This window comes from Pelodiscus sinensis, chromosome 19, assembly GCF_052426305.1.
Source record: "Pelodiscus sinensis isolate ZL-2025 chromosome 19, ASM5242630v1, whole genome shotgun sequence".
Classification (NCBI taxonomy): domain Eukaryota; kingdom Metazoa; phylum Chordata; order Testudines; family Trionychidae; genus Pelodiscus; species Pelodiscus sinensis.
In genome coordinates this window covers 34,481,273-34,504,000 of record NC_143070.1, presented here as the reverse complement: position 1 = coordinate 34,504,000, position 22,728 = coordinate 34,481,273, and the positions used below count along the sequence as shown (strand labels likewise).

The 22,728-nt window shown below is 51.7% G+C and overlaps 1 protein-coding gene and 5 non-coding genes across 6 annotated transcripts; 5 read left to right on the top strand and 1 right to left on the bottom strand.

The window, feature by feature from the left end:
* The first annotated feature begins 888 nt into the window (after positions 1 to 888).
* Positions 889 to 961, top strand: TRNAV-CAC (transfer RNA valine (anticodon CAC)). Its single transcript has one exon. It is a non-coding gene; the product is annotated as a tRNA-Val (tRNA).
* Positions 962 to 1,659: 698 nt separating this feature from the next.
* TRNAE-CUC (transfer RNA glutamic acid (anticodon CUC)) lies at positions 1,660 to 1,731 on the top strand. The gene has a single exon. It is a non-coding gene; the product is annotated as a tRNA-Glu (tRNA).
* A 2,674-nt stretch (positions 1,732 to 4,405) lies between these two features.
* On the top strand, positions 4,406 to 4,478 carry TRNAV-CAC (transfer RNA valine (anticodon CAC)). The gene has a single exon. It is a non-coding gene; the product is annotated as a tRNA-Val (tRNA).
* A 1,605-nt stretch (positions 4,479 to 6,083) lies between these two features.
* On the bottom strand, positions 6,084 to 6,155 carry TRNAE-CUC (transfer RNA glutamic acid (anticodon CUC)). Its single transcript has one exon. It is a non-coding gene; the product is annotated as a tRNA-Glu (tRNA).
* A 2,138-nt stretch (positions 6,156 to 8,293) lies between these two features.
* Positions 8,294 to 8,366, top strand: TRNAK-CUU (transfer RNA lysine (anticodon CUU)). The gene has a single exon. It is a non-coding gene; the product is annotated as a tRNA-Lys (tRNA).
* A 1,641-nt stretch (positions 8,367 to 10,007) lies between these two features.
* Positions 10,008 to 19,792, top strand: LOC102455062 (lymphocyte antigen 6 family member G6C). Its single transcript, XM_006123097.5, has 4 exons — positions 10,008 to 10,196; positions 16,385 to 16,548; positions 17,554 to 17,673; positions 18,442 to 19,792. Exons 2-4 carry the CDS (start codon positions 16,500 to 16,502, stop codon positions 18,564 to 18,566), a joined length of 294 nt encoding a protein of 97 aa, XP_006123159.1. The 5' UTR covers positions 10,008 to 10,196; positions 16,385 to 16,499; the 3' UTR covers positions 18,567 to 19,792.
* The last annotated feature ends 2,936 nt before the right edge of the window (positions 19,793 to 22,728 follow it).

The following is a 22,728-nucleotide window of genomic DNA, read 5'->3' as shown; positions in this document are numbered from 1 at the left end:
CCCGTCCCTTCTGCTAAGCCCCGCCCCTGCTCAGACTCTTCTGTGAAACCCTGCCCCCTGCTCTTCCCTTCCGCTAAGCCCCGCCCCTTCAGCCAAGCCCCGCCCCTGCTCCACCCATGTGCCTTTGCTCCACCCCCTCCGCCACAGGCCCCGCCTCCGCTTCACCCACCCTGCCCCCTGCTCTGCCCTTCCACTAAGCCCCACCCGTGCTCCACCCCAACCTGCCTTGCCCCACCCCTTTTGTTAAGCCCCACCCCTGCTCCACCTCCTCCCCCAAGCAACAGAGGCAGCAACAGGGGTTCCCAGCCAATCACGGGCCAGGAGGGAGTACATAAGAGGTGCTTGTGGGGCTATGCCAGACTCCGAAGTGTGGGGAACCACACGGTGGGCAGACAGACGCCCCACAGCGGGCACCGGGACGGGCCCCGCAAGGGGCTTGTGATAGCACACGAGAGTGTAACTCGGCCGGTAGCTTGTGCGAGGTGCTTGTGCGAGGTGAGTGTTGACCCCGTGACAGGGGGCTAAAGGCATGGACCTGTCTGTCGCCCCCCTCCCCGTTTTGTCTCCTGTGGCCGGGGGAACCGGGCGGCGCGTGCGCCGAGACGTGTTTGAATGAAAAAAGAATCGCCTGGTGCGTTGTGTCTTTTTTTAGCCTTCAAAGCTGCAACTGTGGTGCCCACGCGTGTCTGCCCGCCATGGGGCAGAACATTCCGTGCCCGTATCGGCCTGGTCAGCCATTTGCGGACACACCGTGGACAGTCCACAACCCGTTAGATGTCAAGGTCCTCTTCGAATACGATGGACGAACAACAACAAGAAGCCTGCCAAGCACCTAGGCTGGTGGGGAGAAAAACTTTCACAAAAAGGTTCAAGTCTTTTTTGCAGCAGGTTTCTGTAGTGTAGTGGTTATCACGTTCGCCTCACACGCGAAAGGTCCCCGGTTCGAAACCGGGCAGAAACAAGCCGCGGGGGAATGTTTTGGTGATGAATGTACCGCATCCCTGCCCGAAAGTGCCCCAAGCTATCTCCTTCCACACAGATAAGTCCTCCCGTTCCCTGCTCTTAAGTTGCGCAAACACCCCCCCAGTGGAAGTCCACCACCGGAAAAAATTCCCTCACTTGCCGTTTTGCGGGAAGTCCAGGTTTTTCGGAACGTATCCCGGACTTGGAGCGAGGCCGGCCAGTACTTTAGTTTTCTTTCCCTCCCACTCCAAATACGTCCGTGTCTCCTGCACTTTCTTCCTCTTTTCGGGAAGCTTTTCCGGTCGGACGGAGAGGGTTTTAGCTGGCTTGACGCGGGCGTAATAGGGGTTACACAAAGCCTGTAAGCTATTCTCTGCCTGATTCTCTACCCCGCAACTGATAGGTATTCGGGTGTGTCACAGCCGAGCCTTCCCCGTCCCAAAGATCCTTTTCTGCCCGCGCAGCCGGTGGCGAGAAATTCTCCCTTGACGACATGTTGGCTCTGTCTCGCTGCGCTGTCAAGGCCATGACCACGGAAAAGGGGTTGTATTGAGAAGTTGCGGCCTGTAAGCTAAGAGGGGGGGTCCTTCACCCTGATGCTTGTCCCCCCCAGGCAGTAGACCAGGGAGAAAATTCAGAAATTTGGCACATTTATGAGTAGGCCTAGGAGGTGTGAAAAGCTGAATTAAAGCCACTTCCCTGGTGGTCTAGTGGTTAGGATTCGGCGCTCTCACCGCCGCGGCCCGGGTTCGATTCCCGGTCAGGGAAAGGAAGTGTTTTTGGACACGCATCCCTTCACCGGAAATGGAAACCACTGTGTCTAGACTACAGGGCTTTTTCGAAAAAAAGTAGCCTTTTCTCGAAGAAACTTCCCCTGCGTCTAGACTGCCGCCGCGTTCTTTCCAAAGTGCATCGAAAGAAGGCGGCCGTTTTTCCGACCGCGGAAAACCTCGTTTTTACGAGGAAGAGCGCCTTTTTTCGGACGTGTTCTTTCGAAACAAGGCGCTAGGTCATGCACACGGTGCTTTTTCGAAAGAGGGCATCCAGACTGCCTGGGTGCGCTCTTTCGAAAAAGCGGCTTGCTTTTTCGAAAGTTCTGGTTGTAGTCTAGATGCTCTTTTTCGAAAGAGGTGTTTTCGAAAGTGTCTTGGCCCAGACAATCCGGTATGTGCGGGTTCGGTCCAGTAAAAAAAAAAACCCCAGAAAATACCAGACGTGAAATGTCTGATATTCTGTTTTTCTTGGATGGAAGGCCGCATGGGACATTCTTCCCCTACCACGTCTGGTGTGGGGGAAGGGGAGCGTGGGATTTAAAGGCTCCATGACTTTTTTTTTTTTTGGCTCAACCGTTTTTTCCCCCGACACGTTCGCTATTTGTTGTGAAACTATCTGGCAATCCTAGCACTGCACAGTTCGTTCGGGAGAAGCTACTCCGGAATAGTGAGCTTGTTTCGAAAGAGCGCGTCTACACTTCAGGGAAAGTCTCCGAATGAGTCGGAGGCCGGAGGAATAACTTAGAATGCAGGGCTTTCGAGCGGAGCCCGGAGTTGGAGCGTGGAGCCACGGAGCTACAGGTTTTTGCCTGGAGCTGAAGCGGAGCCGGAGCACAGAAAATCTTGACAGCTTCACTGCTCCTGGTTTTTTTTTTCCGTTTTCAATCCAAAATGAATGATATTTTAGCAAGCGAGTCCTAAAGGTGCCAACAAGTTTCCGATTGTCTAACAATCGATATTAACATCTTCGTTACCACTTTACGTAATAGGTCACGGTTAGGCTCACTTTGGCTGGAAGCAAGATTTAATGTACAGATCCAAAATTACAAAGCTTCTTGGAGCTATGTTTTATTAACGAATCAGATAATTATCAGACACCCGGCAGACTGCTCCCACGCGTGTGCCAAGGCTAGGCGAGTATGTACTCGCGTAGATAAATTAGTATGTGGTTATTTTCAACCTAGTAATGTGAAGCCTTGTTACTTCCCAACAATTACTGTTGCAGAACAGCGCTAGCATGTACTAACGCTACAGCACGTACCACATTTCATTGATATATTTATATTAAAGCGTTTTTGAGATATTCATTAAAAACGTGGAACATATTTCAAATATTTTACCGCAAAGTTTCATAAGAAAAACTAACTTGCAATTTACAAATAAAAAATTATATTAATTATGTATATTACAAAATTATAGTTAAAAATAAATTTGAGTTGGAGCGTGGAGCTGGAGCGGAGCAATTCCAAAATTTGATTGCTCCAAATCCCTGTTAAAACGGCTCTGGCGAGGGGCTATTTCGAAAGCGCAGCAGTGGCGCCATCCACAAAGAGCTCTTTCAAAAAAGGCGTTCTTCTTCGGCGCTCCATCTAGACTGCAAGCCTCTTTCGAAAGAGGCTTTTTCGAAAGATACTTTAGAACACGCCTCTTTTGAAAAAGAGCGGTTGGACTACAGCCAGTATTTTCGAAAAAGCAAGCCGCTTTTTCGAAAGAAAGCACCTGAGCAGTTTGGATGCCCTCTTTCGAAAAAGCACAGCGTGCATTGCAGCTACATCTAGACTACAAGGCTTTTTGGGAAGAAGCGTTTTCGACAGCATCTTTCAGAAAAGCCTCTTTCGAAAACACGCAGATTTTTCGAAAAAGCGGCTTTTTTGAAGGAGAGTCTAGACGCGCTCTTTCGAAAAATCAGTTTGCATTCAACAGCGCTGTTTTCCAAAAGAGCACTTTTGAAAAAAGGCGTTATTGCTCGTGGAATGAGGCTTACCGCGATCGAAAAAACGGCCGCGTTCTTTCAATTGACTTTCAAAAGAACGCGGCGGCAGTCTAGACTCAGGGGAAGTTTTTTTGAAAAAAGACCACTTTTTTCGAAAAAACCCTGTCGTCTAGACACACCAGCGCCTTTTTTCAAAAGAGCACTTTCGAAAAAAGGCGTTCTTCCTCGCAAAATGAGCTTTTCCGCGGGCGCTAAAACAGCCGCATTCTTTCAATTGACTTTCGAAAGAACGTGGCGGCAGTCTAGACGCAGGGGAAGTTTTTTCGAAAAAAGACCACTTTTTTTCAAAAAACCCTGTCGTCTAGACACACCGGCGCCTAAGCGCACTTTCGAAAAAAGGCGTTCTTCCTCGCAAAATGAGCTTTTCCACGGGTGCTAAAACGGCCGCGTTCTTTCGATTGACTTTCGAAAGAACTCAGCAGCAGTCTAGACGCAGGCGCAGTTTTTTCGAAAAAAGGCCATTTTTTTTCGAAAAAACCCTGTAGTCTAGACACACCCTTGGAGGTTTACCAATGTCGAAAACCCTGCTGCGTTCTTTCGATTTAATCTTGAAAGAACGCGATTGCAGTGTGGATGCAGGTAATGTTTTTTGGGGAAAAAAAGGTCAGGTTTTTTTTAAAAAAAACCCTGTAGCCTAGGCATTTCAGAAAAAAGGTCAAGTTCTACAGCAGCTGGGGTTTCTGTAGTGTAGTGGTTATCACGTTCGCCTCACACGCGAAAGGTCCCCGGTTCGAAACCGGGCAGAAACAGTACCTTAATTTTTTATATTTTTTGGCCTCCAGTTATTTTGGTTTTCTTTCTTTCTTTTGAACTTTTCGCTCAAATGCATCCACAACTTCTTGCGCTTTCTCCCTCCGTATTTTTTCCCGTGTACACAACTATTAAAGGCCTGAAGGAGGGGGTAGCTCGTCTGTTGAGGGTGGGAATTGTGACTTGGGAGCCGGCCAGATACTTAACAAATACGAACGATGGAAGGATTTTAATTTGTTTAGCGCCGAGACAGAAGTTTCCTGATTTTGGAACTGCCCGCCGACAGCCTCAGGTATCCCCTTCATGTCAGAAAATTCAATAGGGTCCTATTTTCCCTTCTTTCCCGTCTCGGGAGTCCGAAACTAATCAGTGGAGATCTCTAACCCAGAAGAGGGCAACCAAACCAACGAGGGGTTGGGTGCCCTATGCAGAGCGATTAAAAAGACGGGGACTTTTCGGCTGAGACAAGAGGAGAAAGGATCGAGGTCTATAACATCATGGCAGGTGTGGAAAAAGTGACTAAGGAAAAGTGATTGACTTGTTCCCATCACAGAAGAACGAGGGGTCACCTGATGAAATAAATAGGCGGCAGATTTAAAACAAACCAACGGATATTTTTCTTCAACCTGTGGAACTCCTCGCTGCGGGACGTCGTGAAGACCGGGCCTTTAGCAGGGTTCAAAAAAGAGCTAGATAGATTCATGGAGGTTAGGTCTATCCATGGCTAAGAGCCAGGATGGGTCGGGAGGGTGTCCCTAGCCGCTGTTTGGAAATGGGCGACAGGAGAGGGATCGTGTGAGGATTCCCTGTTCGGTTCCCTCCATTTGGGGGCATCTGGCATTGGCCACTGTCGGCAGAGAGGACCCTAGACTGGATGGGCCTTTGGTCTGACCCCGCCTGTCCGTTCTAACAAGCCGCCCATTCTTTCGTAATATTTTTCTTTGCCGTGTGGATGTAGCCCTGACGAGGAACGCGGCTCCCCCCTCGGAAAAGCTCGGATTGCGTAGGCTTACCAGCCGGGGGGACGGTGCTGTTCGATTGCGCGGAGGGCGGGGGGGGAAAGGCAGCGAGCCCTTCACAGCGCCCCGCAAAACCAACTGGGAGTCCTGTGGCACCCTCCTGGCGAACGTGTCGTATTTGGGCAGGCGAGTTCCGGGGCGATGGCGCGTTTCCGAGGAGGCTGGGGAGAGGCTGTTCCGAACGAGGCGCGATGGGCTCCCGTTGCAGGGGAGGAGGGCTGGCTTGGATATTTCCCGAGGAGGGCGGGGAAGGGTTAGGGTTAGGGAGGGGGTACAGTCTCCGTCTCGACAGGTTTACGGCCCCGCTTGACCAAACTCTGCCTGGGCTGACTGAGTTGGGTTGGTCCTGCTTTGGGCGGGGGGCTGCAAACAACAGGAGAAATGATTTCTCACGGCTCCGCTTGTCCGGACTGCCCCACCTAGGAAGAGGTCTCCGTTCTGCTCCGGACCACCGGGAAAGCTGGATTTTCACAAGGCCGCAGAAGAGTCCCCCCACCTGCAGGAAGAAGACGTTGCAGGGGGTGCAGAAAAATCTCTCTGGTGGTTTCTATCCTCAATGAAGGGATCCGGGGCCAAAAGGCTATTTTCCCTGACCGGGAATCGAACCCAGGCCGCAGCGGTGAGAGCACCGAATCCTAACCACTAGACCACCAGGGAAGTGGTGCAAAAGGGGTGTCCTTTCACCCTCCTTCCCAGTCCTGCGTCTACTTGTGTAAATGGGTGAGAGTGACTCCTACAGCTGGAAGAGGCCTCGGGAGCCATCAAGTCCAGCCTCCAGCCCAAGGCAGGACCAACCCAACTCAATCAACTCCGCCAGGGCTTGGTCCAGCCGGGACTGACACACCTCTAGGGATGGAGACTCCAACCCTCCCTAGGGAACCCAGCCCAGCGCTTCCCCACCCGCCTCGGGAAATCGTTTTTCCTAATATCCAACCTAGACCTCCCCCACTGCAACTTGAGCCCATTGCTCCTTGTTCTGCCACCACTGAGAACAGCCTCTCTCCAGCCTCTTTGGAACCCCCTTCAGGGAGTTGAAGGCTGCTATCAAATCCCCCCTCGCTCTTCACTTCTGCAGACTAAACAGACCCAACTCCCTCAGCCTCTCCTCAAAGGTCATGTGCTCCAGCCCCCTAATCATTTTGGTTGCCCTCCGCTGGACCCTCTCCAATGCGTCCACATCCTTTCTGTAGTGGGGGGCCCAGAACTGGACACAGTACTCCAGATGTGGCCTCACCAGAGCCGAATAAAGGGGAATAATGACATCTCTGGATCTGCTGGCAATGCTCCTCTTAATGCACCTAATATGCCATTAGCCTTCTTGGCTACAAGGGCACCCTGTTGACTCATCTCCAGCTTCTCATCCACTGTAACCCCCAGGGCCTTTTCTGCAGAACTGCTACTTAGCCGGTCGGTCCCCAGCCTGTAACAATACTTGGGATTCTTCCATCCCAAGGGCAGGACTCTGCACTTGTCCTTGTTGAACCTCATCAGATTTCTATTGGCCCAATCCTCTAATTTGTCTAAGTCACTCTGGACCCTATCCCTGCCCTCCAGCGTATCTACCTCTCCCCACAGCTTAGTGTCATCTGCAAACTTGCTGAGGGTGCAATCCATCCCCTCAGCCAGGTCATTAATAAAGATATTGAACAAAACCGGTCCTAGAACCGAACCTTGGGGCACTCCGCTAGAAACCGACCGCCAACCTGACATGGAGCCATTGATCACTACCCGCTGGGCCCGGCCTTCTAGCCATCTTTCTATCCATCTTACCGTCCATTTATCCAATCCACATTCCCTTAACTTGCTGGCGAGAATATTGTGGGAGACCGTATCAAAAGCCTTGCTAAAGTCAAGGTCTATCACATCCACTGACTTCCCCATGGCCACAGAGCCAGGTACCTCATCATAGAAGCTAATCAGATTGGTCAGGCATGACTTGCCCTTTGTGAATCCATGCTGACTATTCCTAATCACTTTGCTCTCCTCCAAGTGCCTCAAAATGGATTCCTTAAGGATCCCTTCCATGATTTTTCCAGGAACCGAGGTAAGACTGACCGGCCTATAGTTCCCTGGATCGTCCTTCTTCCCTTTTTTGAAGATGGGCACTACATTTGCCTTTTTCCAGTCATCCGGGATTTCTCCCGATCTCCACGACTTTTCAAAGATAATGGCCAAAGGCTCCTCAATGACATTTGCCAACTCCCAGGCTACGTCTAGACTGGCATGATTTTCCAGAAATGCTTTTAACGAAGAAGTTTCCCGTTAAAAGCATTTTCGGAACAGAGCGTCTAGATTGGCACGGATGCTTTTCCGCAAAAGCACTTTTTGTGGAAAAGCGTCCGTGGCCAATCTAGACGCGCGTTTGCACAAAAAAAGCCCCAATCGCCATTTTCATGATCAGGGCTTTTTTGCGCAAAACAAATCTGAGCTGTCTACACCGGCCCTTTTGTGTAAAAGTTTTGCGCAAAAGGGACATTTGCCCGAACGGGAGCAGCGTAGCATTTCCTCAAGAAGCACTGATTTCAGACAGTAGGAAGTCAGTGTTCTTGTGGAAATTCAAGCGGCCAGTGTAGACAGCTGGCAAGTTTTTCCGGAAAAGTGGCGGATTTTCCGGAAAAACTGGCCAGTCTAGACACAGCCCCACAGTTCTGCATTTGGTTCATGGTGGGCTGCCTGCAGGGCGGCGGGGAGGGGAAAGAACGAGGGGCGAAGGCTCTTCTCCCTCCAGCCCCCAGGCTGGCTATGGGTTACAGCCTCAGCTCTGCCTCAAGGGAGTTGAAGAGCCTTTCTACCCAGCCCGGCTAGCTCAGTCGGTAGAGCATGAGACTCTTAATCTCAGGGTCGTGGGTTCGAGCCCCACGTTGGGCGGCTACTTTTGCAGCAGAAGATCAGATTTGGGTTCTAACCCTGGCCTGTGGGGGGGCACTCTTCCATATTCACAGAGGGGGCTTGGAGGGACCCTGGGGCAGGGGATTGGGCTGTGAACTGGGCCAGGGGTGTGGGGTTCCAGATCTGGGAGGGGATATGGGGGTGGGGGGGGGGGCAGGGGTTTTGGCTGGGGCAGGGGTGTGGGGTGCTGGCTCTGGGAGGGGATATAGGGGTGCGGGGGGGTACAGAGGTTTGGGCTGTGAGCTGGGGCAGGGGTGTGGGGTGCCGGATCTGGGAGGGGATATGGGGGTGCGGGGGGGGGTACAGAGGTTTGGGCTGTGAGCTGGGGCAGGGGTGTGGGGTGCCGGATCTGGGAGGGGATATGGGGGTGTGGGCGGGTACAGAGGTTTGGGCTGTGAGCTGGGGCAGGGCTGTGGGGTGCCAGATCTGGGAGGGGATATAAGGGTGCGGGGGGGGGGGGGTACAGAGGTTTGGGCTGTGAGCTGGGGCAGGGCTGTGGGGTGCTGGATCTGGGAGGGGATATGGGGGTGCGGGGGGGGTACAGAGGTTTGGGCTGTGAGCTGGGGCAGGGCTGTGGGGTGCCGGATCTGGGAGGGGATATGGGGTGCGGGGGGGGGGTACAGAGGTTTGGGCTGTGAGCTGGGGCAGGAGGGTGTGGGGTGCCGGATCTGGGAGGGGATATGGGGGTGCGGGGGGGGGTACAGAGGTTTGGGCTGTGAGCTGGGGCAGGGGTGTGGGGTGCCGGATCTGGGAGGGGATATGGGGGTGCGGGGGGGGTACAGAGGTTTGGGCTGTGAGCTGGGGCAGGGGTGTGGGGTGCCGGATCTGGGAGGGGATATGGGGGTGCAGGGGGGGTACAGGGGTTTGGGTTGTGAGCTGGGGCAGGGGTGTGGGGTGCCAGATCTGGGAGGGGATATGGGGGTGCGGGGGGGTGCAGGGGTTTGGGTTGTGCTCTGGGGCAGGGCTGTGGGGTGCCGGCTCTGGGAGGGGATACGGGGGCAGTCAGGGGGGTAAACTTTCCCCTACAACGACCCACTTCCCAAGGTCGCAAGCGTCACCCACGGATGCGGATGCCCCCAATACATCGGCCCATCTGCGAGGTGCCCCACGGCAGGAGCCATGTTTTTCGCGGCTACAGACTAACACGCCCCCCCCATGCCCTCCTGCTGAGACCAACAGGGGTGACCAGGGTTCCCTGTGCGCCGAACGCTTGGCAGGCCTCCCAGAGGAGAGAGAGACCTCCCAATGCCACTGCCGGCAGGAGGTGTTTCTCCGGGTGGTGCACATCCGCACAGGTCTTGGTGCACACAACAAAATTTATTCCACACATGGACGGAAAAAGTGAGAGGAGGTGCGTTGTCTGCAGCTCCCGCCTCCTACAGCCTAGAAGTGCTGTGAAAGTGCCCACCCAGCGAGGTTTTCGTGTCCATTGGCGGTGCACATTCACTCCGGCCTCGGTGCATGGCACAACATTATTCCGCACAGGGCTGGGAACCATTCGCCGGCGCAGCGGTGGCGACGTCCATGGAGTTAAATGGCCTGTTTACTCAGGTGCAGGATGCCTGGGGGAAAGCATTGTTCCAGGCAAACAATCTCTCCACCCCACCCCCAGCCCCGCTCCGGGACTCGGTGACCTGCGGCCATTGGCTCAAACCGATTTATCGTGGGTCTGGGACGGGGGGTGGGGTGCTCTGGTGAGACGACAGCAGAGACGGCAGACAGGCTGACGTCTGCTTAGCCGGACGGCGCCCGGGAAGCCATCCCCCTGCCCCCGAAATCGCAACTGTGTTGGACTTTTCGGCAGAAAAGGTGCGTCGCTTTTCTTCTTCCTAGGCGGGGTCCCCGGCTAACGCCTGCTGAGCACGAGAGTCCCCCTCCGACGCCAGGGTGAGGGGCACACGGGGCCGTCTGGTCTGGGGTCGGTGCCCCAAAGCGAAGCGCGTCTAAGGATCTCCCCAAACGAGGGGATTAGGCACCGAAAGGGCAAATGATATTTAAAGTGAATAATGATAAAAGTCATGCCTATTAGAAACAATAACCCCAACAATACGACGGGGGCTAATTTAGCGACCACTAATCAGGAAAGCGATCTTGGCGTCATGCTGGAGAGTTCTCAGAAAACTTCCCCTCCCTGCTCAGCGGCCGTCAAAAAAGCAAACAGCCCGCGAGGAATCGTTAAAAAAGGGAGACTTATCAGCTTAGAAAAGAGGAGACTAAGGAGACAGGTCTAGGGTATCAGGGTGGGTGTGGAAAAGGGGACTGAAGAAAAGGTATGTACTTGGTCCCGCACTATAAGGACGAGGGGGCGCCCAATGAAATGAACGGGCAGCGGGTTTAAAACAAGCCAAAGGAAGCGCTTCGTCACGCGGCGGCAGCAGTTAACCCGTGGAACTCCTCGCCGCAGGATGTGGTGACGGCCAGGACGTGCGCAGGCTTAGCTAGTATGCTCCTCGTGAGCCTGCGGAGCTCAACGGGTAACGAAGGGGAATCGTCGGACTCTGGGAACGCTATGGGTGGGAGAGGCCAAGGGCCGGAGTTTCTGGGCAGCCTGGGGGAGACTCGTGAGGGGGCCCCCCCGCACTCACCAGCAGCAGTGGGGAGAAGCAGAGCAATACGGCCCCTCTCCCCAGCTGCCAGATAGCTCAGGGAAAGGCCCCCCCATCACCCCCACAGTCATCCCAGGAAGCAGATCCTCGTGGCTGGGAGCCGGGGGAGCGAAGCCGTGTGGTTCCACTGGCCCCCACTGCTGCTGGTGAGCGTGAGGGGCCCAGACCCCAGCGGCCGGCCCCAGGGTCCCCGGCAAGTCCCCTGGACCACGTCAACCAGGGGAGGAGGGTTGAGGGACGAGGTGGGGTAGGGGGCGGGGCCTGAGAAGGGGCGGAGCCAGGGCAGGGGCAGGGTGGAGGGGGCATTGTCCAGACGCTCCCCTGGTGGTGCAGGGAGGAGTCACATGGGGGATGGTCACCTGACCGGTGTTACCCCCCCCCCCCCAGCCTCCCTAGCCAGGTCGGGTCTGGGGGGAAGGTGTTTCATCGTTCCCAGCACAAGACACGTTTTCGGATGGGATTGGGCCCACGTCCCCGTCTTCGCTCTCACAAAGGGGCCCTCGCGGTTACTCCTCGGCTGGCGAGGCCTGACCTCTAGGGTTGCCAGATGGGAGGGGTGGGGGGTGGAAAATCGGTTGAGCAAAAAAAAAAAAAAGGTCACTGTGCCTTTAAATTCCCCGCCCTGCCCCCGCCAGATATGGCATGAGAAAAATGTCCTCTCTGGCCTTCCGTCCATGAAAAGACGGAAAATACCAGACGTGTTTTTTTTACCAGTTAGAAGATGCGATTTCCGGACTGTCTGGGCGAAAACTGGACCCCTGGCAACCTTGCTGACTTCCCCCTCCCGCCTCCCGTAGGGCACCACTACACTAGGAACCTCTTTTGACGTGCCTAAAATCGACTGAATAATGCCCGATTTCATAAAATCGAAATCAGTCCATGGCTGGCTCCGTGCAGGGGGCCGTGTTCCCTTGCTGTAACGCCCCAGCAGGCGCTGGGGGGAGGTGGGCGGGGACTGACTTTGAATGACGCTGGGGAGTCGTTATTTCGAAATAGTGGACGCGCCGCTTATGAGTCAGGGAACATTCAGCCGGGAAAATGGCGACGTAAGTGTCGTTCGGGATGCCTGGTGTCCGGTTTTGAACCGGGCAGTCCAGTATTGGAGCTTTCTGTCCTGAAACAAATTGAGAAAATAGAAACGAGAAAATGGAACCGTCCGGTGTTTTCTAAATCGGGTGGAATGTCGATTGTGTTGTCGTGTCAAGCGTGTCCGGTATTTTTGCTAAAACCATCTGGCAACCCTCAGCGTCGCGGGTGTTGAAATGGTTGAACTCAGCGGCTGGCGCCGTCTCCGCGGCAGGAAGTCGCGCTCCCCCTGTGACGTCCCTGGCTCCGGGTGAAACGAGGGTCCCGGGCGTCGGAGTAGGCGTCGCTGTTGTGTCGAAAGAACGGCTTGCCGTGTCGACGTGCGTGTTGCCATTTCGGACGCGCGCTGCCCAGAGCGTAGACCAGGGCGGAGCGGAAGCCGAGAGGACCGATTTCAGGATGGGTGAAATTCCCTTTCTTGGGCCGGGGTGGAGAGAACGAGGAAAGTGCTGGGCCCGGCCGGGACTCGGCCCTGGTCCCTGAGAACGTCGTTCTCGGCTTGGAGTGCGGCGGCGGCGGCGGCGGCATGCGCGTGTTCCGGGCCTTGGGGCTCGGCCAGTGGGATCACGAGGACGTTTCTCGTGAGGGACGGTGGCCCAGCGAAGCAGGGAGTCGCTCCTGAGCGTTCGCCGCCCGCTGGAAGAGGGATTGCAAAACAGGCCGGGCCGGAGGAGCCTCGGCGGACGTCCAGAAACCGAGGCCCGTTGACTTCAGTGGAGTTACGCTGAGCGACGAGGCGGAGGACCCGGGGCACAAGGGAGCAGCCACGCGTGGGGTTGTGGAAAGGGGGGCGGAGAGGACCAGTCGGAGGAACAAGGGACACCCTGTTTAGCAGTTAACATGTTAGCAGGGGCACCGTGCGGAGGTGCGCTTCTAGCCGTGAGAGTGACCTCAAATGTCTTCGGGGCCCTGCCCTGTCGCAGCCTGGGTCCCTGCCTGCTCGGTCACTAGCTCCCTGTCGGCTTCCGCCACAGCTCGGTCCGATCTCGCCGGAGCTGCGCCCCCGAGCGCCCCCGCGTACTTTCACCTCTGCGCACTCCCCAACCGCTACCACGAGTCACCTGCGTGTGGCCGCAAGTTCTCCTTCTTTCTTCATAAAAATCTATTGACAGAAACTTTTCTTTCTTTCTTTCTTTCTTTCTTTCTTTCTTTCTTTCTTTCTTTCAATCTATTGACAAACTTTTCTTTCTTTCTTTCTTCATAAAAATCTATCGACAAACTTTTCTTTCTTTCTTTCTTTCTTTCTTTCTTTCTTTCTTTCTTCATAAAAATCTATCGACAGAAACTTTTCTTTCTTTCTTTCTTTCTTTCTTTCTTTCTTTCTTTCTTTCTATTGACAAACTTTTCTTTCTTTCTTTCTTTCTTTCTTTCTTTCTTTCTTTCTTTCTTTCTTTCTTCATAAAAATCTATCGACAAACTTTTCTTTCTTTCTTTCTTTCTTTCTTTCTTTCTTTCTTTCTTTCTTTCTTTCTTCATAAAAATCTATCGACAAACTTTTCTTTCTTTCTTTCTTTCTTTCTTTCTTTCTTTCTTTCTTTCTTTCTTTCTTCTTAAAAATCTATCGACAAACTTTTTCTTTCTTTCTTTCTTTCTTTCTTTCTTTCTTTCTTTCTTTCTTCTTAAAAATCTATCGACAAACTTTTTCTTTCTTTCTTTCTTTCTTTCTTTCTTTCTTTCTTTCTTTCTTTCTTCATAAAAATCTATCGACAAACTTTTCTTTCTTTCTTTCTTTCTTTCTTTCTTTCTTTCTTTCTTTCTTCATAAAAATCTATCGACAAACTTTTCTTTCTTTCTTTCTTTCTTTCTTTCTTTCTTTCTTCTTAAAAATCTATCGACAAACTTTTTCTTTCTTTCTTTCTTTCTTTCTTTCTTTCTTTCTTTCTTTCTTCTTAAAAATCTATCGACAAACTTTTTCTTTCTTTCTTTCTTTCTTTCTTTCTTTCTTTCTTAAAAATCTATCGACAAACTTTTCGTTTCTTTCTTTCTTTCTTTCTTTCTTTCTTTCTTTCTTTCTTTCTTTCTTCTAAAAATCTATCGACAAACTTTTCTTTCTTTCTTTCTTTCTTTCTTTCTTTCTTTCTTTCTTTCTTCTAAAAATCTATCGACAAACTTTTCTTTCTTTCTTTCTTTCTTTCTTTCTTTCTTTCTTTCTTTCTTTCTTTCTTCTAAAAATCTATTGACATAAACTTTTCTTTCTTTCTTTCTTTCTTTCTTTCTTTCTTTCTTTCTTTCTTAGCAAGTGAAACCTTCCGGGAAAAAGTCCCCCGATTTGTTGAAAAGAAAACTATGAAAACCAGACTTCCTCCTGCTCTAAACCTTCTCTCTCTGTCGAGTGAAACAAATTCTAGCCTCCTGAAATCTCTCATCCTGTGTCTCTGGCCGGTTTTGCTGACCTACCCCGGACTTTCCCTAAGCCGAGAAGAAACCCCTCCAGCGAAGGAACCTGGTGCTACAGTAGCGATCAGATTAGATTGCAACTCTCTCTCCTCGCCTTAAAATCCGAACCTCAGATCAGAGGGGTGGCCACCTCAGACCCCTTTGGGAGACCCCGGGGTGACTATCTCAACCGTCTTATGGACGGGTCCCCCAAGGCATGGGGGATTATCCGGTCTATTTGATCAAGAACTTCTCCCGCACTGTCTGCAACTTCCTCTGAATGGCATTGCGTCTCCTCCAACCAGAGAAGAGTCAGAATCACCAAGAACAGTCCTGAAAACCGACACGACGGAGCAGCTGTTGACAGAGACTAAAATAAGACAGAGAACAGGGCAGAAAATATCGTATTGCCTCTATAGAAAACCACAGGACGCCCACAGCTTGTACGGACGTGGTCACTCATCTCAAAAAAGATCTCTTGACATTGGAAAAGGTTCAGAAAAGGGCCACAAGCATGCGGAGGGGTTTGGAACGGGTCCCATAAGAAGAGAGATTAAAGAGACGGAGACTTTTCAGCTTAGAAAAGAGGAGACTTGGGGGGATAGGAGAGAGGTCTAGAAAATCACGACTGGCGTGGAAAAAGTGACTAAGGAAAAGTGATTGACTTGTTCCCATAATATAAGAACTAGGGGTCACCCAATGGAATGAAGAGGCAGCAGGTTTAAAGCAAACCAAAGGACGTTTTTCTTTACTCAGCGCACAGTCAACCTGTGGAACTCCTCGCCGGAGGATGTGGTGAAGTCTAGAACTTTAGCAGGGTCCAAAAAAGAGCTAGATAGATTCATGGAGGTTAGGTCCGTCAATGGCTGTTAGCCAGGATGGGTAGGGAGGGTGTCCCTAGTGTCTCTAGTGGGCAATGGGGAGAGATCATGGGAGGATTACCTGTTCAGTTCCCTCCCTCTGGAGCACCTGGCATTGGCCACTGTCGGCAGACAGGACACTGGGTTGGATGGGCCTTTGGTCTGACCGGGTGTGACTGTTCTTACGTTATGTAACTAAAATGAACCAGAAAAAAAGAGGAGGAAACTGGAACAGGGTTTACTTCTCAAGGGTTCGTCTACACTAGCCCCCTAGATCTATCTAGGGAGGCTAATGAGGGCGACCGGAATTGCAAATCAAGCCTGGGATTTAAATATCCCTTGATTTGCATGTTCCCGGCCGGTCGCCATTTTAGAAATTCACAAGCCCGAAGGAACTGCCCGCGTCTACACGCGGCAATGAAACGGGATTCCGATTTAAAGCCCCTACTTCGAATTAGCTGGTAAACCTCATTGCAGGAGGAATAGCGAGACCCTGGAGAGATTCGGCGTCGCTAAATCCGTGCTCAAGGTTTAAACACTAGAGTACAATGTTCTCGGACACGAAACTGGCGATGGTTTTTTTTTTGTGGCGAAAACACGGCGCACGAGAGGAGTTTGTAGGGTCGAAGGAAAAAAAGTCACGGGATGGAATTCCCCCTTCTAAGAAACATTCACAGGGGAAAACCAATGCCTTTGGTGGAGAAATCGGAAATCAAAAAAGGGAGCGTGATAAAAAAACCGACGTGGTATTTTTGAAACATGCTGCCGTTTTAAGAACGCAAGTACATTTTCCTAAGAAACCCCAAATTCTTAATCGAATTAAGGATCCGAGTGAGGCTGGGTAAATCTGCGAATGAAAGGCAGACAGGCCAGGCTGGTGTGTGTGTGTGTGCGTGTGTGTGTGTGTGTTCCTCGGCCGGCGTTGGAAATATGATGATTACCGAGGGTTTTTTGGGAAGGTTTTTTTGAGGGTTTTTTGGTTCCCGGAACAGGCAATTTATACTGTGACTCATCTTTACTGTAGCACAATTTTTGCTTTGCAAACTCTCTGCTTCTCCCCTTGTAACAGGGGAGGCAGCGGATAACGCTGTGGGGTCTGAGACAGCAGGACTCTACGCATCCAGCTCTGACGATATCTGCGGGCGCCCGCTCCAGCTGTGTGCGCCATATCGCCAGCTGCCGACATGAAGGTTTTTTTCCTCGGGCTGGCTGCTCTCTTGTGCTTGGCCGGCGGTGAGTCCGGGGCAGAACCTGACTTGAATTTTAACAGGGACAAGCTAGGCCGAAATCCAGAGGCGGCTTGCCCGTGGACGCTGCAAAAGAAAAGTTTGTTTCGCTTATACGGGCCGGGTGGTTTATTGGCCCCTCTTCAGTTCCCTGTTCTCTTCATCCCTTATTGCATGACCATAGCCCCAGCCAAAGCTCCTGCTAAAATCTTCCACCCTTGGGGCAGAATAAATTTTGTTAAGTGCACCGAAGAATGTGCACCACCTCTGCAAACACAGGCGGTCCGCCGTGAGTAGCAGTGGGTGCTCTCCGCGTCAGCTGGGTGGCCCCTGAATCTCTGCGGGGCAGCCACCCAAATCTTCCACTTATGGGGAACACGAAGGGATTGAAGCGTCCAATTCCCCATTGTCTTAAATTTTCTGGTGCCCCGATGCATAGACCCAGACGTGCTCCGAATTTTCAGGTGCCCCAACGCATGGACCCAGAGTGGCTCTGAATTTTCAGGTGCCCCGATGCATAGACCCAGTGGTGCCCCGAATTTTCAGGTGCCCCTATGCATGGACCCATCGTCACCCTGAATTTTTAGGTGCCCTGATGCATACACCCAATTGTGCCCCGAATTTTCAGGTGCCCCGATGCATAGACCCAGATGTGCTCCGAATTTTCAGGTGTCCCTACGCATGGACCCAGAGGCTCTCTGAATTTTCAGGTACCCCGATGCATAGACTCAGCAGTGCCCCAAATTTTAGGGTGCCCCTATGCATGGACCCACCGGTGCCCCAAATTTTCAGGTGTCCCTATGCATGGACCCACCGGTGCCCCGAATTTTCAGGTGCCCCTATGCATAGACCCAGTGGTGCCCAAAATTTTCAGGTGCCCGTACGTAGCTGCATAGTCTGTGTGTGGGTCCGGATGGCTCTGGGAAAACCGCTCCCCTTCCCCGCCCCGGCTTGTGCTGTCGGGCTGCTCCGACACCCGGCCTGAACGGTTTCCTCTGTGTGTCTGGTGCAGCCCACGCCCTGCGCTGCCACGTGTGCAAACACAAACTCCTCCTCTTCGGCTGCGTCCAGGGCTCCGGCGAAGCGACCTGCGGCTGGAGGGAGCGATGCGCCAACATTAAAGCCTCGCTGGGTAAGTGTGTGTGTGTGGGGGGGGGGACCAGGGCCGCTGGCGGCGAGCTGCACATGCCCAGGGGGGTTAGGATCCTAGACTCACTGGCCGGGAAGGCACCTTTCGCTAGTGGGGGGCCCCGAACTGGACACAACGCTCCAGGGCTGTGTCTACACTCGCGGCTTCTTGCGGGAGTAATATGCCAATGAGGCTAAGCGGGGAATATCGCCGAGCCTCATTTGCATACCTAACGAGCCACTGTTTTTTTTCAGAAGAGGCTCTCGCGCAAGAAGGAGCATACACGGCCCCTCCTTGCGCAAGAAAAACCCTCTTGCGCAACGCCGTGACATTATGAAATGATCTCGCTTCTCTTTAAACTCTGTTGTAGTCCCAGCCTTCACAGCCTCCTCTGGCGAGGAGTTCCACAGGTTGACTACACGCTGTGTGAAGAAGAACTTTCTTTTATTAGTTTTAAACCTGCTCCCCATCAATTTCATTTGGTGTCCTCTAGTTCTTCTATTTAGGGAGCTAATAAATAACTTTTCTTTATCGGCCCTCTCCACACCACTCATGATTTTCTTGGCTACAAGGGCGCCCTGTTGACTCGTCTCCAGCTTCTCATCCACTGTATCCCCAGGTCCTTTTCTGCAGAATGGCTACTTAGCCGGTCGGTCCCCAGCTTGTAACGATACTTGGGATTCTTCCGCCCCAAGGGCAGGACTCGGCCCTTGTCCTGGTTGGACCTCGTTCGATTTTTTGTGGCCACGCTCTGTTTCTCTCTCCCAACAGGGATGTTGCCCGTGTACTACCGGCTGAACTGCACCTCCGTGGCCAACTGCGGCAAGGTGAGGGCCCCCGACGAATCCAGCCTTACCTACGACTACAGCTGTTGCAACACCGACTTGTGCAACTGAGCCGAACTGGGAGGGGGGCCCAGACGGAGTGACGGCCCCTTCCCCTCTCCCGTTTCCTCGTTTCCCCGCCCTCACGCTGAACTGGGAGGGGGAACAGGGAAACGGGGAAGGAGGGACGGGGTCACCTGGCTCCTCCCTCTGCTGTCTCTCTTCAGCAGTGCGGGAAAGGGGGCTTGCGGTGAGTCTTTTTGATTTGTCGAGATTCAGAGATGCGGGGGGAAGATTTTTTGAAATGTTTTCTGAAATATTTTCAAAACATTTTTTGAAATACTATTTTCGAAAGAACATTTTTTGAAACATTTTCAAAACATTTTTTGAAATAATTTTTTTGAAATAGCATTTTTCAAAATATTTTCCAAACATTTTTCAAAATATTTTCAAAATATTTTTTGAAATAACATTTTTCAAAACATTTTTGAACCATGTTTTGAAATATTTTCGAAACATTTTTCGAAAGAACATTTTTTGAAACATTTCAAAACATTTTTCAAAATAATATTTTTGAAATAGCATTTTTCAAAATATTCTCCAAACATTTTTCCAAACATTTTTGAAACATTTTTTGAATTAACAGGCATATTATTTCCCCATCCTGGTAAACCTCGATGCAGGAAGGATAAGGAATGGCTCAAAATAGCGGGTCATTTCAAAACTTGGTGACGTGTCGATGCGTCAAATTTCAAACATCGAAATAAGAGACGATATTGGCGTGGCGCAAATTGTGTCTCTGATTCCAAGTTTAGGGTGCTGGATAGATGCATCCTCGGATTCCCGGATCCAGGGAGTCTTCACCCACCCAATCTCTGTATTTCCTTCCACTGAATTTCTGTACTTCCTTATCCGCCTGGTTTTACGTGTCAAAATCTCGACTCGGCAGGGCTCACTTTCGCCTTGTGCTTTGCTCGCCTTCCTACACTTAGGTAGTAAGAGCTTTAGGGCAGGGGCTGTCTTTTTGTGGTGTACATGTACAACTCTTGGATCAGAGATTTTAATAATAATAATAATAAATGCCACCTCTGTGGTTCGGCAGAAGGACCACGGATTTTTTTGGTGCCGGGGAATTTTCAATCAGCCAGAATATTCTGCTCTATTTAGCTTGCCTGCTCGCAGTTTCGGACTCTCTGTTGTGTTGCTTGTGTGTTGTATGCCGCACAATAGACTGGCGCTACTGTGTTACACTCAATAACGATCGCCTTTCAAGGAAGACACACACACACACACACACACACACACAGCCTGTGTGTCTGTAGACTGGTAAATAAATCATTCAAACGTGAAGCTTCGTCAGCTTTCCGGAATTCGTTTTCACCCTCTGTAAAACAACGACAAGACACTTATCTATGGGGTGGTAGGCTAACCCCATCTCCTTCTGCATTGGGATTAGGGTTAGGGTTAGGATTAGGATATGCCAATATTGGAACCCGGAGCTCACCATAGAAGCAAAAGGGAAGGTGATTAGCAGAACCCCAGGGGTGTGTCTCGACTACAGGGTCGTGTCGACAAAAGTTGAATTTTGTCGACAAAACTATACCTGTGTCTACACTGCCGCTGAGTTCTGGCAACATAACGTCGAGAGAACTCGGCAGTTTTGTTGACGATGGTAAACCTCATTTCACGAGGAATAACGCCTTTTGTCGACAGAGTTCTGTCGATAGAAGGCATTAGTGCATCTACACTGTCCTTTGCGTCTACACTCTCATGTCGACAAAGTGGCTTGCTTTGTCGACAGAACTGGATGTCGTCTAGACGCTCTTTGTCGACAGAAGCTTTGTCGACAGGCTCTGTTGACAAAACTTCTGTCGACAAAAGCCTGTAGTCTAGACATACCCCAGGAGACGTAAAGCATTGATATTAATTTCATTCCTTCAGGCGACAAGCCTAATACGTGTTTGAGATGGCTACTGAAATCACACAGTGTTCTGAACTTCCGTTTTTCAATCGATTATTCCCGCCTCCCCAGGAAAAGTGGCCTTTTCCACGTATTTGGGTGAATTCATTCCCTCCCCCAAAAAAGGTATTTGATAAACAAAAGACTCGCCGAAACTTTCCAGCCCCTGACAACCGGGCCCACTTTCAACACAACCAAGATTGGATTTTTTTTCCCCCGTGAAAAACGTGTATTGACGCTCCATGACATTGGAGCCAAAATGAACCACGCAGTGGAGATGCATTAGAAGTTTGCTCGGAGAGAATATTATTTGGGGGGGAGGGTTACATGTCTGCCACCTAATATAGTACTTCCTCTTTTGCCAGCCACCGTTTTTAATTATTCTTCATGCCCAACGGTTTTTACAAAAGGGTGGCATCTAGTGGACAATCAGAAAACAACCAAAGCCTGACAAATTCGATAGTTCTCCTCCTGTCCCTGAACTCAGGCGGCACCGACAAAAATGATTCCCATCCAACTGGTCTTCAAGCCCAGAATCCGATTGGGAGGCCACGTCCCATGGAGCCGCCGGGGCCTGACCGGAGGGTTGGGGTCCATCCGGCGTAGAGCGAAGTGCCTGAGACCGGGTCGTGCCCACGGTAAAGCTCCGTGTCCCACGCCACGGAGCTGGAAGGCTTTCCCGCGTGTGGAGTGCGCATCCGAACCGGGAAGCCGACAGCCTCCGTGGGCCCCCAGGCGAGGTATCCGGGGAGTGGCTCCGTGGTCCCAAAAGGGGCGGGGCCTTGGGAGGAAGGGGTGGAGTCTGGACAGCTCTCACTGCTGGCGGGAGCTGCCGGGCAGGATTCCAGCGGTGATTTAAAGGGACCACGGCTCCAGTTATGGTAGCAGCAGCGGCTGCCGCCTGAACACATGGATCCTTTTAAATCGCCACCCCCCCCAATCAACCACCTGCTTTGTGCCCCCTACATCCAGCCCTGCAAGCAGAAAGTTTGGGGCTGGGTCCGCGCCGGAGCAATGCGCTCTGCGTTCCCATCGGGGCTTGGAATTCAGATCGGGGTCGTTTTTCCTTTCCCCATGGCTCCGTACTAAGGGGCCCCTTTTCACCCCCCAAAAGTCCCCTCCCCTCTTCAGGAACCCGGGGCAGCACCCCTGCACACGCCGGGCCCCGCTCAGCAGCCACACGTCCCCCCACAGCTGCCCTGAGGCCGGGCGCAAACCGACACTTTTTACACACCGAGGGGAACTCACCGGGCATGAAGCTGAGATCTTGGGAGGCCTCGCGTCCCGTCCCCTGCCCTCACCAATACCGTCTCGAGCCGTGTTTCTCAACCAGGGGTACGAGCCCCCTTAGGGGAACTTGAGAAAAGTCCGGTGGGTACGTCCACACCCCGACATTTGGAGAAACCTGAATGTTGGTTTGAAGTTTGACAGCGCGTTATTCGTTTTGTGCTTTTTACACCCCAAAAAATTTCATCGCCGCCCAATGTGTTGCAATGGTAGAAAAAATGTCTGTGTGTCCGAAAACTGTAGGTACATTTTTTTTTGAAAAGGGGTACTTTATAACAAACGATTGAGACACACCGGTCAAGACAATTTATTCCACAACCTCCCTGGTCTAGAGCCGTGTTTCTCATCCAGGGGTACGAGGACCCTTCGGGGTACTCGAGAGACATCTAGAGGGGACGGCCACACCCCTGGCATTTGGAGACACCTGAGGCTACATCTACACTGGCACCCTTTTCCAGAAATGCTTAGAACGGAAAACTTTTCCGTTCTAAGCATTTTCGGAAAAAGCGCGTCTACATTGACAGGATGCTTTTCCGGAAATTCAAGGGGCCAGAGTAGACAGCTGGCAAGTTATTCCGGAAAAGCGGCTGATTTTCCAGAATAAGAGGCCAGTGTAGACACAGCCTGAATGTTTGTGGTAAGTTTGACAGCGCTTTATTAGTTTTGTGCCTTTTACACCCAAACATGTCATCGCCCGCCCGAATGCGATGAAGTTGGTTAAACAAAAGTGTGGCAACAGTAGGCAAAAAATGCGTGTGTCTGAAAATTGTAGATACGGGGGGTACTTATAATTTTTTTTTAAAAAGGGGGTATTTATAAAAAAAGGTTGAAAAACGCTGGGATACACCTTGTCTGGCAGGCGTCTGTCTAACCTGCTCTGAAATATCCCCGTAAGCAATTTATTCCTGCGTTTTGCCTCCTGGACAAGCTCCACCTCCCTTGCCGTAGTATCTCTTTAGACAGAAAATGCCTCTGTGGCAAAAGAGC